The 19,280-nt window shown below is 35.1% G+C and overlaps 1 protein-coding gene across 5 annotated transcripts in view; it reads left to right on the forward strand.

Moving 5' to 3' along the window:
* AKT3 (AKT serine/threonine kinase 3) overlaps positions 1-19,280 on the forward strand; it is a 307,964-nt gene that overhangs the window by 10,810 nt on the left and 277,874 nt on the right. For 4 of the 5 annotated variants that reach the window (XM_072732864.1, XM_072732865.1, XM_072732866.1 and 1 more), the window contains exon 2: positions 80-240. In XM_072732864.1, the coding sequence (XP_072588965.1) occupies positions 195-240 (46 nt within the window). In that variant the 5' untranslated portion in view covers positions 80-194. Of the gene's footprint in view, positions 1-79; positions 241-19,280 lie in introns of those variants that run through there. The other variant, XM_072732868.1, reaches the window with a different exon arrangement.

The raw sequence follows: 19,280 nt of genomic DNA on the forward strand, positions 1-19,280 counted from the left end.
AGAATTAGTTGTTTGTTATTGCTATGTGAGTTGCAAGAATGGAAAAAAAAGAAATTCTTTCTTCAATACTTCCTTCCAGGCTGAGTCATCACTAGAGAGTGGGAAGGGCAGCAGCAGCAGCAGAGAATCCAAACCCCAAAGCTGATACCACAAAGTAGCATTTCTCCAAGTTGGGGGCTCAGAGGGGAGCCATCATGAGCGATGTTACCGTTGTGAAAGAAGGCTGGGTTCAGAAGAGGGGTAAGTACTCACCAAAGCCAAAAAGTTGTATGCTTGGTAAGTGTGCTAACAGCGGTGTCCTTGGAGTTGATAATTGTTCTGAAGCTGTTCACCAGGTTAACAGACATACTATGTCCAGTAAGAGAGAAATGATATTTAACATATGTGTTAGGATTTGCTTGTTATTTAGGGATTCTTTGTAATTCTTGATTTTGATCATTTATCATCAGCATTAACGAAAACTTGGCCTTCTGGTATGTTGGGTGCTGCATGTTGTGGAAAGTTCGTGTTTTGTGTTTTCAAGCCATCCACAGAGGTGTCTTTTGGGTGATTTAGTATCTAAAAAAGTGTCTGACTTGTATGCATTTAAAGACATGTACATTTATATTAAGCCAGTTTGGGTGGTAGCAGGGGAGGGGCTTATAGGCTTAAAAGGGGAAAGAGTTCACCCACAAACTCATGGCTTTGGCAGTCCTGTAAGTTAGCTAAGGAAAGTCCTAAAGTGAAAGACCAAAAGAAGAAAGGCCTTTCGTGTTGTGTGTGTGTTTATGTTTCATTTCATGTTTTTATTTTTCATGATCTAGTTTTAGTATTTCTTGTTCACTGCTACTTTAGATAAATAATTCATATGTGTTATTATTCTTTTTTAACACTGAAGAACTCTTCAACGTAAAGCTTAGTTTATCCTCTTTGAGATTACCTGCTAATGTGGTCAATGTGTTTTTTAAGAAATCTGGATGTAGACTGGTTGCCAGGCAACTAGTGTTTATCCACGTGGCCAAATTGAGTAGAACAAGGACTATTTCATTCTCAGGACTTTTAAGTTCCTGTGTACTGTGTCTATTTTCTGATTAAAAGTTGCCTTTTAAATAGCGATCTCAATGTCCCTTATGGATCTGTAGTAATTCCTATGCTTGAAAAGCTGTCGTCAGTAGTTAAATGGGATTATGTATGACTGAGTTTTAAAAAATTATCCTTATGGAGTTATAATTTCCATAACAAAATACACCAGTCTTAAGTGTACATTTTGATGAATTTTGCTACGTTTATATGGTAGTGTAACAAGCACCTTGGTTATGACTTCAAACATGTCCATCACCCCCAAAGTGCCCTTTCCCCTATGTCTTCTTTCCTCAACCCTGATAGCCTACTGACGTACTACCACTGGAATCTTCCTTTTCTAATATTTCTTATAAGTGGAGTCATATGGCCCTTTGTGTTTGGTTACTTTTACATAGCATAATACTTCAGGGTTTCATCCATGTTGTGTATATCATTAGTTTGTTCCTTTATTGTTGAGGCATATTCCGTAGTCTGGCCATACCACGATTCACCTGTTTACCAGCTGATGGCTATTTGGGTTGTTTCTAGTTTCTGGCTATTATGAATAAAGCTGCTATGAGCAAGAGAGTGCATGTTTTGGTGTGATGTATTTTCATTTTTTCTTGGGGAATAACATAGGAATGAGATTGCTGCTCATATGGTAAGTGTGTTTCATGATAAAAAACTGTTTCAGCCAACTATTGTTAAGTTTTATTTGTTGTATGTTCTATTTTAAATTTAGAAGGGATTTTCAGATTTCACTACTGTATGAAGGCATTTTTTCCTTTATTTTTTAGCTTGTCTATTACATTTATACTACCTTTCCTAGTTTCTTTGTCATGGCAAATCACTTAAACCTTTTGGGGTAATACTTATTAATCTCTAAAAATAAGACCGTTATGGGGATAATGGATGTGGACTTGTTTTGAGTTTTAACACCAGTGTAAACTATTGCTGTCACTGCATTTTGTCAGAGATTTAGGGTGGTTCTTGAGTTTGTTTGATTAATTGTGTCTTGAAGAAATACCATAAGAGAAGGTTGGTATATATAGTGCATGGGATACAGAAACAAGAAAAAAATGGACAAAGGTTTCTCTGTGTTTTTTCCTGCATTGGTTAATAGGACACAAAGGTATAAAATGATAAATATAAGTCTTTTCTACCTTTTACCTCTTCAAACTGGTTTCTCTCCTCAAAGATAGCCATTTTAGACCTTTTTTTATTTTTAATTTTTTGGTGATTATTATTTCAATTTTATGTATTATATGCTAAACTTTATAGAGTAATCTCACATAATTGAGTGTATCACCATTGTGAAAAATGCAGAATTTAATGTGTAATACCTATTCTTTTCTTACTTCCCTGAAGGAGATTGATAAGGCTTTATGGTTATACTTTCAATACTTACACTCTTAATTCTAGAAAATACTTAGGCATCATCTCTGAACTTGCCACTTTATGAGTTGAGAAAAATCAGTACCCTTCACAGTTTTTCCCTGAATTCCTCATGGTTCCCTACCAGGGGGGGACATTTATTTTATGTTGTCAAGGTTTGTAATAGTAACACTTTGATTCGGAGAAGCAATAATCAATTTTGTGATAAGTAAACACTACCATCCAGTGCTGAGCAAAAAGTAGTGTGATGGGTACAATGGGAGCCATGGAGAACAAATGAACTCCTTCTGCCATGTTGGTATTCAAGATCAGGATGTACTTTAGTTTGGCTTCTAGTTTGGGCTGTAACTGTTTTTCATGGGTTTTCTAGTTGCCACATTGCCCCCATTGTCCACCTTCTTCATTTTATCACTTGCATATCTAGCTTTTTATCATGGTATTTGTTGATATTCTATTGTAAACTGACTTTTTTCTGGGTAAGATGCTCAGCTAATAGCATGTTATTTAATTGCATTCTTGGGCACAGTCTGTGCTTTCTTAGATCTCCTGTCTTTCCACTATTTGTTTTGGATTTATTTTACAATGTTATAGAAGTTTTTTAATTTTTTAATTTTTAAAAATTTCCTGGAGTACTTTCTCAGAGAAAATATGTGGGAGTATTAACAGAGTATTCAAAAATGTGCTTTTCACTTTCACACCCGGTACATACCTTGACTGGATATAGAATTCAGTTGTGAAACAGTTTTCTTTGCATTACCTTTTAAGAACCAGTTTCACTGATAAGAGGCTTAATGCTGGGGCAGCCCGGGTGGCTCAGCGGTTTAGCGCCACCTTCAGCCCAGGGCATGATCCTGGGCGTGATCCTGGAGACCCCCGATCGAGTCCCATGTTGGGCTCCCTGCATGGAGCCTGCTTCTCCCTCTGCCTGTGTCTCTGCCTCTCTCTCTCTCTCTCTCTCTCTCTCTCTCTGTCTCTCATGAATAAATAAATAAAATTAACAAAAAAGAAAGAGGCTTAATGCTGATAGGAATAATTTCTTTCTAGGTAACCTGTTTCTGTTATCTGGAAGCTTGTTCTGTCCATGCCTTTTTATCCTTGACATTATGAAATGTAGTTCTTTTTAACTTATCCTATAAAGATTTGGTGGACCCTTTTTTATATGTCCTCAGTTCTGGGGAATCTTCTGTATTTCTTTCATTATTTCTTCCCTTCCTTTCTTCCCTGTATTCTTTTACAGCTTTTTTCCACTAGAACATCTATATCATTGCTCTGGTTTTACAATTTTTCTTTCACTTCCATGTCTTCATTTTCCTGCCTTGTTCTGGAAGATTCCTTGACTTTTTCTTTGAGCCCTTTACTGAGTTATTTCAGCTGTTACTTTATAATTCTGGGAATTCTTTGTAGTTCATAACCACCTGCTCTTATTTTACAGATAGAATCTTTAATCTTAGGACACTAACTAGACTTTAAGTTTTTTCTCTCCTCTGAATAACTTTTTCAGTTTATTTATTCTGGTTCTTTTTTGGTAGTGTTGTATTCCTCAAGTATCTGGTGGTCTTGTTGGTGTGTTTATACTTGTGAAGGAAAGACTGAGGTTGCTGGTTGTGTCTTCTATTTGTACAATTTATGGATTTTCCCTATACTTATGACAAGTTAGATTCACTGAATTGAAGATTTATGATAGTAGTTTTAACTGTACTTTGGAAACATTAGTTGAAATATTAGGGGAAGCCAAACTGGGCATTCTTTCTTTCCACCGTTCTTAATTTATTCCTTCAGAGATTTTCAGTATGATTTTAATAATAACCTTGTGTTTTAGTCAAGCATTTCATTAGGTAGTCTATTGTTGTTTGGCCATATTTTGGTTCAGAGAATTTCTTCTAAAGAGCATTATGCATTATTATTTGCTGCCTGTTTACCCTGGGCAAATAGATGATCATCACCTGAACTTGGGTATACTGGTTTGAAAATATATTCAATAACATCTGCCTTTTTTACCTCAGAGTGTGGTGATGAGCATTATGAGCTAATATGTATAGAGTATTTCTAAACTATTAATAAAAGTATTGACAAAAAGAGTTATAATAGCCCTTAACTTTGAGTATTAAGTCCTTTTCCTCAAACTTGTATTTATGAATCAGTTCTTATTAGCTGCTGCCCAGATATAATCTCATTTTATTTTTATTTTTAATGTAAATAAGTTGTTCTTCAGTAAATATCATCCCAGAAAAGGAAAAAAGCAGGCTTAAGGATAATTAATGGTACTATGTGGGACAAATGCTTTCCTAACTTTGGTTCTGGTAACATAATATTGAAATTTTTTTTCTGTACATTGTTGGAGCAGTTACAGAATGGTAAGTATTAATTGAGATAACACAGTAACATGGTATTGTTGATGTTAGAGAGGACAGTCAAGAAAACATCATGTAGCACACATGGAATAAAGTGCCACTTGCATTTTCCTCCCTGATGGTTAGCCTAGGAGACATCTGCATATATGTTAAGCGCTTGTTAACATGATCTCCTTCATAGACCAGCCTATGGCTATACTGTTGGTAACTACAGATTTCTAAAGTTGATATCAAAAGTTTTGCTCTCTCTGGGATGCCTGGGTGGCTGAGTGGTTGAGCGTCTGCCTTTGGTTCAGAGCATGATCCTGGAACTGGATGGAGTTCCGCCTTGGGCTTCCTGCATGGAGCCTGCTTCTCCCTCTGCCTATGTCTCTGCCTCTCTCTTTCTCTCTCTCTGTGTCATAAACAAACAAACAAACAAACAAAATCTTTTTAAAAAACCCCAAAAAACAAAAGTTTTGCTTTGTTGGTTTTTTAATCCCATTCCAGCTAGTGGTGATATTTGCTGCAAAGAAACTTAACCCCATTAATAAAGTGGTAAATTTAACCAGCCTAAAAAGTCTAAATTATAGAATTAAGTAGACTGCAATACTCTTAACCAGGGCTGATTGTAATTTATAAAATTTCATTTGCTTAATAGTACTGTTTCTTAAAAAGGTAAGTGGTCTCTTATACATGTGGAGAGCCAGTTTCTTGATAAGTTAAAATCTGTAGTGTGTTGTTAGTCAACTCATAATCTTATTGTTTTGAAATTGGTACAAATCCAAGAGATGGTGCTGCATGCATGTGATAATTTCTTAAACTTTTTGTTGCCTTAAAATCTAACAAATTGAACTTTCACATTGTGTTCTGTGTATGTAACCAGTTTGTGCTTTCAAGAAATTGTTCCTTTATTTTGCCTCGTACTAAACAGTTTGTGGTTCAAGGATATCCATAAACCATGTCCTTGGAATGATATTTGTTTTATATTCTTTGAAATGATTTGTTTAGAGAAACTAGAATGTTAGTATTTGGTAACTCCAAGCTAAAACTTAATAAGTGTATGAGTTTTCTCTCAAAATAGCTTAATGCCACTATGCAGAATATTTTAGTAATGTGAAGAGTGTAAGCTGGTCTATGTTTAACGTGTGATTGTTGTGATCTGGCCAATTATAAGCTATTATGGAAAGCAAAATGCACTATTTTTTGGCTGCTTGTCCAAGTCCAAGGGCCTTCTCTTTTCCTTTGTACATACTTGCATACCTTTTGTTCATGTTTCATTCACAAAATGTTTTGAAATAAATTATGAAGTGATTATGGAGATAGAAAATGACAGTATGACTTTGTTTACTACTCAGCAGCATTTTTCCATAGAAAGTAAAGAGCTGTGATAGCAAGCGAATAAATCACATGATAGATTAGAGAAGTTTATTTCAACTATTGATGTTACAAATGGAGCATAAACTTTAAAAAATTAAGTTTATTTTCTAATGGTGTTGGAACTCTGAGATTTAATGTATTTACTATAATGTGAAATTTGGGGAGCTTGGGTGACTCAGTTAAGTGTCTGACTCTTGATTTCAGCTCAGGTCATGATTTCAGGATTGTGAGATTGAATCTCAAGTTGGGCTCAGTGCTGGGCATGGAGCCTGCTTAAGATTCTCTCTACCAACCTCTCTACCACACCACCTCCCCCTTAAAAAATGTGAAATTTATTTTTCTCATAATTTGAATACATTTATTTTGAAAATTTTAACCAGGAAAACCAAATGAAGAGAACCATCAAATGATAAGGCTTTCATATGCATTCTAGAGTTACAGAATTGTAGAGCTGCTAGGGTAGCACAGTTGGTTAAGTCTCCGACTCTCTTAAAATAAATGCATAAAAACAAGAATTGTAGAGCTGCTGTGATGCATACACATACTCATACACTCTGCTTCCCAATCAGCCTTTGAGTTTTGTGTATTGACTTTGTATCCTGCAGCCTCATTAAATTCACTTATTCATGTTAGTTTTATGATTTTCTGTGTAGGTGGTCAGGTCATTTGAAAAGAGCCACAGTTCTGCTTCCTTTGCAATCCTTATGCCTTTAATTGATTTTTCTGGTCTTGTTTTGCTGGTTAGGAATTTGGTGCAATTTTGAGTAAAAGTGGTGAGAGTGGACTTTTGGCCTTATTTCTTGGGTTATTGGGAAAGCATTTATTTTACCATTATCATAATATTCTATAATAATCAGTATTGTATTAGTTGTGGGTTTTCTGTTGCTGCCTTTGATCACGTTGAGAAAGTTCTCTTCTGTTGTAGTTTGCTGAGAATTTTTATCATGAGTGGGTGTTCACTTTTTTCAAAAAGTTTTCCCATGTCTGTTGAAATGGCTATATGATTTTTCCCATTACTATTGACAATGGTGTATTACTTTCATGGCTGGAAAGATCCCATTTGGTCATGATATATTTAATTTACCAGTTTTGATATACTAATATGTTGTTAAGGATCTTTTTTTTTTTTTTTTTGGTATTTACATTGGTCTGTCATTTTCTTTTTTCTTTTTCTTTTTCTTTTTTTTTTTTTTTTGGTCTGTCATTTTCATTTCAGGTTTTGGTATAATGGGTATGCTAGACTCCTAAAATATGTTGGGAAGTATTTCCTTCTCCTTAATTTTTGAAGGAATTTGGATAAGATGGAATTTATTTCTAACTTAACATGTTCGGTAAAATGCATCAGTGAAACCATTCAGGTTGGAGCACTTTTGGTGAGATTTCTGATAACAAATCCAGGTTCATTAATAGATAGATATAGGACTATTCAGATTTTTTGTTTCATCTTGTGTCAGTTTGGACAAATTGTGTTTTTTTAAGGAATTTGTCCATTTTGTCTAAGTTGATATATTTGCCATGAAGTTTTTAAATTTACTTATTCTTTAAGTAATGATAATCTCCTTATTAAATTCTGATATTGGTAAATTGTGTCCTCCCACTTTCTTTTTTTTCTCTTTGATCAGTTTTTTTCTTTTTTCTTTTTTTTGCTTAAAGATTTTATTTATTTATCATGAGAGACACAGAGGGAGAGAGGCGGAGACATAGGTAGAGGGAGAAGCAGGCTCCCTGCGGGGAACCGGATTGTGGGACTAGATCCTGGATTCCAGGATCATGCCCTGAGCCAAAGGCAGACCCTTAACCACTGAGCCAACCAGGCGTCCCTGATCAGTTTTTCTAGGAATTTATACATCTCATTAATCTTTTGAAGGAGCCAGCTTTTTACTTTGTTTTCTTTGTCCTTTTTATCTATTTTATTGCTTTTGCTCATTATTATTTTAATTTACTTGTATTTTTTTCTGGATTATGGTAAAATATTACATCATTGATATTAAACCTTTCTTTTTTTGAATATAAGCATTTAAATCTATGGATTTATCTTACTTCACTGATTAAGTAAGTTCCATAAGTTTTGATGAAATGTGTTTTCATTATTATTTATTATTTAGTGTAAAGTGTTTTCTAACTTCTCTTGTGATTTCTTCTTTGAATCATGGGTTATTTAGAAAAATATTGCTTAATTGGAAAACATATAGGGGTTTTTAGATATCTCAGTGTTTTGATTTCAGCTTTTTATTTGATTGTATAGAAAATAATATGTAAAATTTCAGTCATGGAATTTTTTGTTATTTAAATTTTTTTTTTTTTTTTTTTTTTTATGGTTCACCATATGGTCTCTCTTGAATTTTCTGCTGTTGTGGGTGTAGTTTTTCATAAATGTCTGGTCAGGATGGGTGATGATGAGCCATATCTAACTTTACTGATTTTTTTTCTTTAGTTCTATCAATTACTGAGAGAGAGGTAAATCTCTAGCTATGATTGTGAATTTATGCTTCTTTTTTCTGTGTTTTGCTTTATATGTTTTGAAGCTCTGTTATTGACTGTGTCCACATTTATAATGATTATATCTTTTTTTTAAAAAAATTTTTATTTATTTATGATAGTCACAGAGAGAGAGAGAGAGAGAGAGAGAGAGAGAGAGAGAGAGGCAGAGACACAGGCAGAGGGAGAAGCAGGCTCCATGCACCGGGAGCCTGATGTGGGATTCGATCCCGGGTCTCCAGGATCGCACCCTGGGCCAAAGGCAGGCGCCAAACCGCTGCGCCACCTAGGGATCCCTGATTATATCTTCTTGATGCATTATGTCTTTTATGCATATGAAGTGTTCTTATTTTTCTTTGGTAGTACTCTTTGTCTTGAAATTCTGTGTGTCTGTTATTAATGTAACCACTCCAGACTTTTTCTGATTAATGTTTACATCTTCTTTCTTTTTAAATGTTATCTTACATTTAGCTTATCTGTGTTTTATATTTAAACTGCCTCTCTTGTAGACAGCAATTTTTGGGTCTGGTTCTGTTTTTTTTCTTAATCTCATTTGACAGTCTTTACCCTTTAATTTGGATCATTCATATTGAAACCATTCATATTTAATAATAACAAGGTAATTAGTAATATGGTTGGCTTTCCTTTTTTCCATATACCTACTTTTTGGATTTAGAATTTTTTTTTTTTTTTTTTTACTTTCTCATTTTATCTCTGCTATTGGCTTGTTAGTTATGCCTCATTAAAATATAAAACAAATCTGTAGTTAATGTTGTTGATTTGATTGACTTTAGGTCTACTGTTTTGTTATTTATTTTCTATTTGTCTTATTTAAAAAAATTTCTCTGTTCATGTGTATGTATATATTGTATATGTATATACATATGTGTGTATGTATATATATAGATATTTTATTGGGTTAATTGAAATTTTTTTAGTATTTCATCTAAATTCCTCTGTCAGTGTGCATTCTCAGTGGAGGAGAGGATATTTCCCCCAAGGGGGCAATAGTTGGTTCTAGGAGAGGCAAAAAACATAGATATTACAGTCGTTTGTGCCTTTCCAATAGGACACATTATATAAATGTGTAAACATATACATATATCCGTGGTATTAAAATTTCATGTAGGAGGCTAGAGCTATTAGAAAAAAAAGTCTAGTCTTGTTAGCTGAGCCATAATGGAAAAAAAACTGAACTGCTCTATAATCTTGCATTACTTAATGGTTGTTATAGGGCAGTAGTTTTCAACCAGCCTGGGGGATTTGTCAATGTCTAGAGACATTTTTGGTTGTTATGACTTGGGGTGGGTGTACTATTGGCATCTAGTAGGCTGAGGATGCTGCTAAATATTCTACAATGTACAAAATAGTTCTTCCCAAACAATTTTTACTTCAAAACGTCACTAGTGCTGAGGTTGAGGTTGCGATTATAATGTGCATCCTTCATTTATCACATTCTATACTGGGTTAATATTTTACTACTTCCTGTAAAATATAACTTGAAATACTATAGTTCTATTTACCCCTCTTCTGAGTGCCTTGTGCTGCAGTTCTCATATATATTAGATACAAATTATGTTATAAAACTCTGGATATTTTAATTTTTGTTTTATGTCATTTTTATGGCTTTTAAAGAATAGTAGGACAAATATAGTCTTTTATGTATACTTACCTACAGTGTTTCTACTTATTTCTTCTTATAGATTTTGAGTTTCTGATACTGTTTTCTTGCAGCCTGAAGAGCTTTCTTTAGCCTTTTAGAGCAGACCTGTTGGTGACTAGTACACTCATATTTTTGGTTTATCTTAAAATGTTTTCATTTTATCTTTATTTTTGAGGGATTTTTTAATTGTATATAGAATTATGATTGTTAGTTTCTTTCACTTTAAAGATGTTATTTCATTTTCTTCTGCTTTTCCTTGTTTTTGATGAGAAGTAAGCTGTTATTTTGTGTTGTTACCTATGTACAACATGTCAGTTTTCTTGACTGCTTTCAAGATTTTTCTAGCTTTGATTTCAGCAGTTTGAATGTGATGTGCCTACATGTTATTTACTTTTTACATATCCTATTTTGAATTTACTGGGATTGTTTGTATGATATATAAATTTATGTCTTTTTTTACCAAACTTGGGAAATTGTATTGACCATTAGTTCAAAGAACATTTTCTACTTTGTTATCTCCTCTGCTTCTGGGACTCTGGTTATACCTGTGAAGATACTTGACAATGTCTCACAGGTCAATTAGGCTGTCTTTTTCAATTAGGCTGAGTTTTTTCAGTATTTTTTCTCTCAGTTCTAGAGGTAGAATAATTGCTAGTAAGCTATTAAAGTTCACTGACTCTTCTGCCATCTCTCTTCATTATTTACTGTGGACTGTATTTATTAACTATTTTTATAATAGTTGCTTTGAAGTCCTTGCCTGCTGACTCCAGCATTAGGATTTTCTCAGAGTTGTTTTCTGTTGACTTTTCTTTCTTTGCTCACTTTCTCATTTCTTCATATGTCTAGTAATTTTCAGCCATATAGTTCATTGTGATGATATATTTGCAGACTTGTGTCTGTTGTTTTCTCCAGAAACTTTTGGTATTTCTGCTAACTGGTATTGTCCTTCTGTTCAAATTCAACACTTTGTTTCACCTATTGTGAAGAGCAAGTTGAAATCTCAGCTTTTCTGTCCACTTTTTGATTTCTGCTGTCAGGCTCACTGGAGTTTTTTCTATTCATGCACAACTCACGGTTTAGCTAGAATTTGGGTTGAGTTTACATGTAGGTTTTTAGGCTGCCCCATTATCATTTTTGTGGGATTTCTCTCTCTTTCTAGCCATTTTGGCATCTGACTCCAGCATTTGACTCTTTAAGCCAACAAGACTATATAGTTTTTGGTCTAAATTTTATCCACCTTATTTGAAAGGAATGGGGGAGCCCTCTCAAGCAGAAAGCCGGGTAATTGCAAATCTCACCCAATGCACTTCCTTGTTTCAGGTACCAACTTCTTTCCAGTTCCTGCTTACTTTTGGTGCTTTCTACTGGCTTAAAATAGTTGTTTTTTATATTTTTATATAGAGTTTGTAATTTTATGTATGGGAAGATTAGTCTAATGAAAATCACCCTACAACTACTGGAAGTGAAATTCTAATAGGTATAGGCTTTAATGTATGGACATAAAAATTGGTTTAAGTTTTATAATTCGCTTAATTTTGTTATTTAGTTGCTCATAACAAGTCATGTGAAGTAGAATTTTTTTTTGAAAGATTTTATTTATTTATTCCTGAGAGATAGAGAAAGAGAGGCAGAGATGTAGGCAGAGGGAGAAGCAGGATTTAGATTTGAGGAAACTGATGGTTTCAACTGGCTGAGTTCCAGTCACCTGGAAATAGCTGAACCTTTTTTCCAAGTGAATTTATGGAATTTGAAGCAAGGAGAGACATTAGAAGTCATCTTGTCTTAGACCCATTTATCTTCCAGATTAGAAAACAGGTCATTTTTGGAGTTAGGGGCTTAGCCTGGACCAGTAGCTGAGATTTCTTTATTGTCAATTTTATGCTGCTTCATATTTTGTTTCTTTCGGACACTCAGACATATATTGGAGTTCTTTTTTTAAAAAGTCTCTTATTAGGACCTGGTGAGAGAGGGGCTCAGAACTGTTGACAGGAGGAGAGTGTAAAAACCCTGTGAGAATGGAAAAAGGGGAGTATCTTCCATCTGGTGGAATCCTTACACTATTTGAGTAGTATCACTTATTGATGTATGTCCCAGTGGGGAATGCAAGGAAGCTGTACCTCTAGAACTTATTCTGTTACCTCTCTTGAAGAAACTGTTTTTATACTCTTTGACAGAGAGAAACTTTCTTTAATAATCTGTTCACATTCTGTAATCAATCACATTATCTTCCTGATGTGATTAACCATGTACCTACCACCAAATATTCTTTTATGTATGTTGTTGCCTATGCCAGTTTTTCTACTTGGCATATTTTTTTTCTTGTGTCTTTGTCAATGCAAACCCTTTGTGTCCTTTAAATATACATTCTGATATAATCTCAGTTTTTTCCCAGATTACACAGGCTTAGAAAGTTAGGATGAGATTTCTCTTGTCTGCAATATTACATCACTTTGCTTCCTCTTGGCTTTATATTGGCTGTTACAGAGATCCATTATTTCTTTTTATCCGTTTTCAACTCCCCAAGGGCAGGAACTGTGTCTAATACAACTGTATTTTGCATCTAGGATCTACCAGTACTTTGAACATAGTAGGCTCTCAGTCTTTGAATGAATGAGGAAGAAACAGTTTTAGAAGGTCAAATAACAGTATGTCACAGATTTCAGGGCAAGGAACTAGAATTGGGACAGCTGAGGCAAGGCAGGGAACACAAAATAGATCTCAATTATGAAAGCAGCCTGTATCTAGGATAGACTTTTGGTAAGGGAAATGCTGGGATTCTAGATCACGGTGTGTATCTGTCAAGTTTTTGTGTGTAGGAAAACAGAATTAGGAATTGGTAGTAATGACTGAATGGTTATTTCTGGCAGAGGTGGCTGTGCAGGACTCCGATCGACCCAGAATAGATTAGTACCTAAAGTATCTAAATCTGATAGGTGCAACCTGGACACTACAGTAAGAATAGAGTTAGTGGTCATAGTCCTGGAATATTTATCCACATTTTCTCTTAGAACTACAAAGTACTTGTGAGTTCATGACACCTAACTTTTCCAGCCTAGAAGAATCTTTTCTACTACATTTCTGATGGATCGTTATCTCAGGTATTAATGGGTAACTAAAATCTCACTATGTAAGACCTAAGTGTTTCATTATTTAATAGCTCTGAGTACTAGTGGTCTTTCTTTTGCCCTCCTGAGCAATATGAAACAAGTGCTATTTTCCATGTAATAGGCCTTTGGACTATTAGGCCATAGCACTTTAGGAGTGCTATGATATTTTCCCTAAAATCTTCTTTTTAAGCAAAATGTTCTCTTTAATTTGTTCATTGTGTGACATGGTTTCTAGCCCTCATACATGATTTTGGTGTCCTACTGTGGAAATATCTCAGTTTGTCGATGTTTTTCTTAAAATGTGGTACCCAGAAGTGAACATGATCCTGCAGGTGTGGTCAGTGTAGGGAAGAGCATAGCAGGACTATTTGTTCCTATAGTACATCACAGTAGGGCTGCCACTGTCCTCCAAGGCTGCAGTCAGTTTTCTCTATTTTACCTTTCAAAGGAACTTTTATGATGTTTTGTTTTGTTTTGTTTTGTTTATGCAGATAATTTGCATATGCCAATTTGTTGTCCACATGTTACCAGTTTACATTCCTATCACTAGTATGTAAAAGTTTCTGCTTTTTCATGCCATAATTATCACTGGGTGTTACTGTTTTTAGTTCCTACCATCATATTGCTGTTTTGTTTTACGTTTATTTGTTACTGAGGTTTAACTTTGTTGTTAATGCTTTTAGCCATTTTTTTCTTTGAATGAATTGCTTGTTTGTTTCCTTAGTTGATTTTTATATATGTGGCCCTATGTCTTTAGTTTTATAAATTTTACATGTTTTTATTTATTTGTAAGAGCTTTTTGTATATGTAGAATACCAATACTTTATTAATCATTTTGTTGTTACAGATATTTTCCTGGCTCGAATAGATCTTTTAACTTTATGTTTTTGTCATGTAAAAGTTTTTAATTGTTCTGTAGTTTAATATATAAGACTTTTCCCTTCCAAGAAGGCCATTGAGGTCACATTTAGAAACTTTTGCCATTTTCTTTGAGCAGCGTTATGATTAAAACAATTTGTATTATCTACATAATATGTTACTCCCTTTTGTAAAAGATCCAAGCAGTGTATAAATAAATAGAGTATGATAAGATTTCTCCATTCCCAATTTCCTTCTCAGAAATAACCACTGTCAAGTGGAATGTACTACTATAAAGCCAACGTTTTTCTTAAAATAGGTAAGAACCAGAAGGATACATACCAAACAATATGTATCAAGTAATATTTGTCTCTTGTCAAGAGATTAGAATCCAAGAGATTAGGTGAGGGGCAGGAAGAGGGATAATTAAAGAAATGGGACTTTACACTTTATTCTGTATACACATTTGGATTGTTTGTTTTATCTCACTTTTCATAAATGGCATCATAATCATTTAACAGTGTATCTTAGAGATCTGTCTATGCCATTGTAACATGGTCACTCAGAAATTTTGAAAATAGTGTCTAACTTGATACAGCTTGCTTTAGACAATCTATTCTTATCTGTCTGCTTTTTGCATTTTTAAGTATTCGTGTACTGTCAGTTTAGTCCACTGGTTAAGAAGATGGAATTTAACTTCAGATCTTGGCTTTGCCATTTATTAGTGACTGTGGGCAAAATACTTAATATGCCTTAAATTTCTCATCTGGAAAATGGTGATGATAACAAGACTCTTGATTAGTTCTTATCACAGTGCATGGGACATACTAAATCATTAATACACAATAGCTATTATTTAATAATCTCTTATAGGATATTGCTAAATTTCCCATCAGGTTTACTAGTATTTAATGTTTAGACTCATCCATTGTATTCCTCAATAAAAATAATAAGGATACTTGCCCTTTTCAGTTTTTTTTTTAATCCCTTTTGTTGCTCTGCATTTCTCAGAGATTATTGATGCTAACTGGAACTCAGCGATAAGTCACTTACTGTCTTCTCAGCACCTTTGGGCATCAATGTTTGCATTATGATGATTCTCTTTTGAGAAGATAAGTGTAAAAGAGGAGTTAATCAGTATTCCTTTCCTATTGTCTGGGCCTGAATGCTGTGCTCTCTTCCTCTGGCTTCATCTTTTAAAACTTTGAAATTCATGTTGGTCCATAACTTGTTTTTCTCAATTCATTGAGGACTTAAAGATCCTCAATGGGGCTTACAGATTATAGACTTACTTATTCTAGGTCTCTGTATCTGTTCTTCGTTACATTTCTTTCCTAACACTTTTTCCTATGTTAAATGAACTAGTGCTTCAAGCAACAAATACATACTTTTTTTCTTCCATTAAGGGTTGGGTAAGGTCAAATGATAGGCACATTTTAATCTTGTGGTTGAATTTTATGACTAAAACTATTTGCCATAAAGAATACTAATTTCCTTACCTTGCATAATTGGAAGCAAAGACATTCTATTCAATATTCATTGGCCTAGAAGTAGAGGTTAAGTGTATTTTTTTAACTTTATAATATTAAGCAAGAGAGAAACCAAAAATGAAAATAAAAGTAGTAAGAATTGGGAAGAAGGGTGAGGGAGAACCCAGGTTTTCACCTTCAGAATGGGAAGTCAGTTGATGTGGTTACAGGTGATAAATCAAGAGACAGAGGCATAATACCAAAAACATTAAAAGTGTCTGTTTTTCAGAAGTGGAAAAGAGATCGGCTGCGCGTAGTGTGTGTGTGTGTGCAAGCACATGGGGTGGGGAATGGTGGAAGAGACGCTTTTGTTTTTCAGTTTTCTATTCTTTCATATGCTTTCGAAATATTGTTAATTGGTACATGTATCCGTTTATAATAATAAATCCTGTGGTGCCTGGGTGGCTCAGTCAGTTGAGCATCTACCTTTGGCTTAGGTCATGATCCTGGAGTCCTGGGATCAGGCCCCGCATGGGCTCCCCGCTCAGTGGGGAGTCTGCTTCTCCCTGTGCTTCTCCCCTTGCTCATATTCTCTCTCTCATACTGTCTCTCTCAAATAAATTATTTAAAAATAAGTCCTATCCTGCATGATCCCAGTTTATAAAAATAAAAAAGTACACTTTTGTGTATTGATGTCTTTAAAAATTGTTTGGAAGGAAATATACCAAATATAAAAAGTGATTATCTCTAGGTAGTGAGTTTTTTCCCGCCATTATATTTTTCGGTATTTTGTAAAATTTCTAAAGTGAATATTGTGACTTTTATAGTTAGAAGAGATGTTATTAAAGAAAAATATGTGTCCTGGATTTAATTTGTCATACTTACTTGGCATCAAGAGGACTTTTTTATTTATATAAGTACTATAACTTTTTTTTTTTTTAACTAAAAGAATTGTACACCATATTCTCTAAATGTTTGTAAGTCTATTTGTAAGGCAGGCATTCTGCTAAAAATAACAGAAAACACAGCCAACAGTAACAAAACAAAGACTGGTTATTTTTTTCACTTTAAGAAGGGTAAAGGTGAGCAGTTGCTAGCTGTTTAGCAAATAAAGATAAAATTATAGGAGAATCAGACTCTCTCTACCGCATTGCCTGTAGCTTGTTGGCTTTTTGTCTTGCACTTGTTGCTCTAAGGTTTCAAGATGGCTGTGCTAATAAGCATGACATTTCTGTTCAAGGCAGATGGATGGAAGATGGCTAGTGTTAGCTACACTGTCCCTTTTATTAGGAAACTAGCAGCTTTCTCAGAGCTCACTATCAGACTTCCTTTTATGTCATGTTGCCCAGAACTGGGTTACGTCTCCCCACGGCTCCAAGAAAGTGAATATTTGTCTTTCAGCCTCTGTAGGGGGAAGTGGCAAGGGTAGCGGGGACTGGAAGTTGATACTATGTTAGCCAACCAACAGTGTCCCCTGTGAAAAGTTTTGATGTATACAATTATAATGTTTGTACTTTGGTTGCCAGTCACATTTCCAGGAGATACAACAGCCTTTCTAGAGGTTAGGTTGAGAATGCCCTTACTGCACGGGCATTTCTAGAATATACTACTGTGGTGATTACTCCAAAATGTTGCCATTTTGTCTGGTTGTAGGAGTACTAGGCTTGTGCTCCCTTTCATATTTTGAGGTGATAGTGAGTTAGGGGTTATGTCTGTAAAATACTCCCTATTTGACTTTATTCCTCTTATAAAATCCAAATTTCAGTTTCTATCCAGTATTCAAAGGATTGTGAGTTTTTAAAGGGTGTCAGGTAAATTATATATAAAGATTTTCATTTTTGTTTTTCAGTTAGAGTATGCAATGAAAATGGTAGTCACAAGTTTTATAGCTGATGATTCCAACTCTACCAACCCAGATAGTACGGGGTTAGCCAAAGTACCCAGATGACTTTGTTCAGAGTATGAGGTCTTATATTTACATGGATTTTTTCATGCACCTATTTTAATGGATATTACCCCTTATTTTCTTATTCCTTTGTCATGGACTTCTTTAAAAAACTTTTTTTTTTAATAAATTAATTTTTATTGGTGTTCAATTTACCAACATACAGAAAAACACCCAGTGCTCATCCCGTCAAGTGTCCCCCTCAGTGCCCGTCACCCATTCCCCCCTACCCCCCGCCCTCCTCCCCTTCCACCACCCCTAGTTCGTTTCCCAGAGTTAGGAGTCTTTATGTTCTGTCTCCCTTCCTGATATTTCCCACACATTTCTTCTCCCTTCCTCTATATTCCCTTTCACTATTATTTATATTCCCCAAATGAATGAGGACATACACTGTTTGTCCTTCTCCGGTTGACTTACTGCACTCAGCATAATACCCTCCAGTTCCATCCACGTTGAAGCAAATGGTGGGTATTTGTCGTTTCTAATGGCTGAGTAATATTCCATTGTATACATAAACCACATCTTCTTTATCCATTCATCTTTCGATGGACACCGAGGCTCCTTCCACAGTTTGGCTATTGTGGACATTGCTGCTAGAAACATCGGGGTGCAGGTGTCTCGGCGTTTCATTGCATCTGAATCTTTGGGGTAAATCCCCAACAGTGCAATTGCTGGGTCGTAGGGCAGGTCTATTTTTAACTCCTTGAGGACCCTCCACACAGTTTTCCAGAGTGGCTGGACCAGTTCATATTCCCACCAACAGTGTAAGAGGGTTCCCTTTTCTCTGCATCCTCTCCAACATTTGTTGTTTCCTGCCTTGTTAATTTTCCCCATTCTCACTGGTATGAGGTGGTATCTCATTGTGGTTTTGATTTGTATTTCCCTGATGGCAGGTGATGCAGAGCATTTTCTCATGTGCATGTTGGCCATATATGCAGTTGCCATTGTGATGTTTGTGGGTTTCAGCATTAAAATGGTGCTAAGTAAAATATGGTACCATCAAATTAGACTTGTTTATGAGTTTACGATGAATTGTCAAACTTTAATTTTACGTTTGTTTTACTGTAAATCAGAGATATTTGTTTAGTCCTAGCCTATTTTTCCTTAATCCTAAAAGGTTTTTTTTTTAAGATTTTATTTATTTTTTGTTTTTTGTTTTTTGTTTTTTTTTTATTTTTATTTATTTATGATAGTCACAGAGAGAGAGAGAGGCAGAGACACAGGCAGAGGGAGAAGCAGGCTCCATGCGCCGGGAGCCCGATGTGGGATTCAATCCCGGGTCTCCAGGATAGCGCCCTGAGCCAAAGGCAGGCGCCAAGCCGCTGCGCCACCCAGGGATCCCCAGATTTTATTTATTTTTTTATGAGAGACACACAGAGGGAGAGGCAGAGATATAGGCAGAGGGAGAAGCAGGCTACATGCAGAGAGCCCGGTATGGGACTCGATCTCGGGACTCCAGAATTATGCCCTGAGCCAAAGGCAGATGCTCAACCACTGAGCCACTCAGGTGTACCCACCTTTTGCTTTTGAGGAGTGAAAAATTGTCCTTGTAAAGGAAATGATCAAAAACAACAACAAAAAAAGGAAATAATCATACTCATTTCTAGTATTTGA

This window comes from Vulpes vulpes, chromosome 13, assembly GCF_048418805.1.
Source record: "Vulpes vulpes isolate BD-2025 chromosome 13, VulVul3, whole genome shotgun sequence".
Classification (NCBI taxonomy): domain Eukaryota; kingdom Metazoa; phylum Chordata; class Mammalia; order Carnivora; family Canidae; genus Vulpes; species Vulpes vulpes.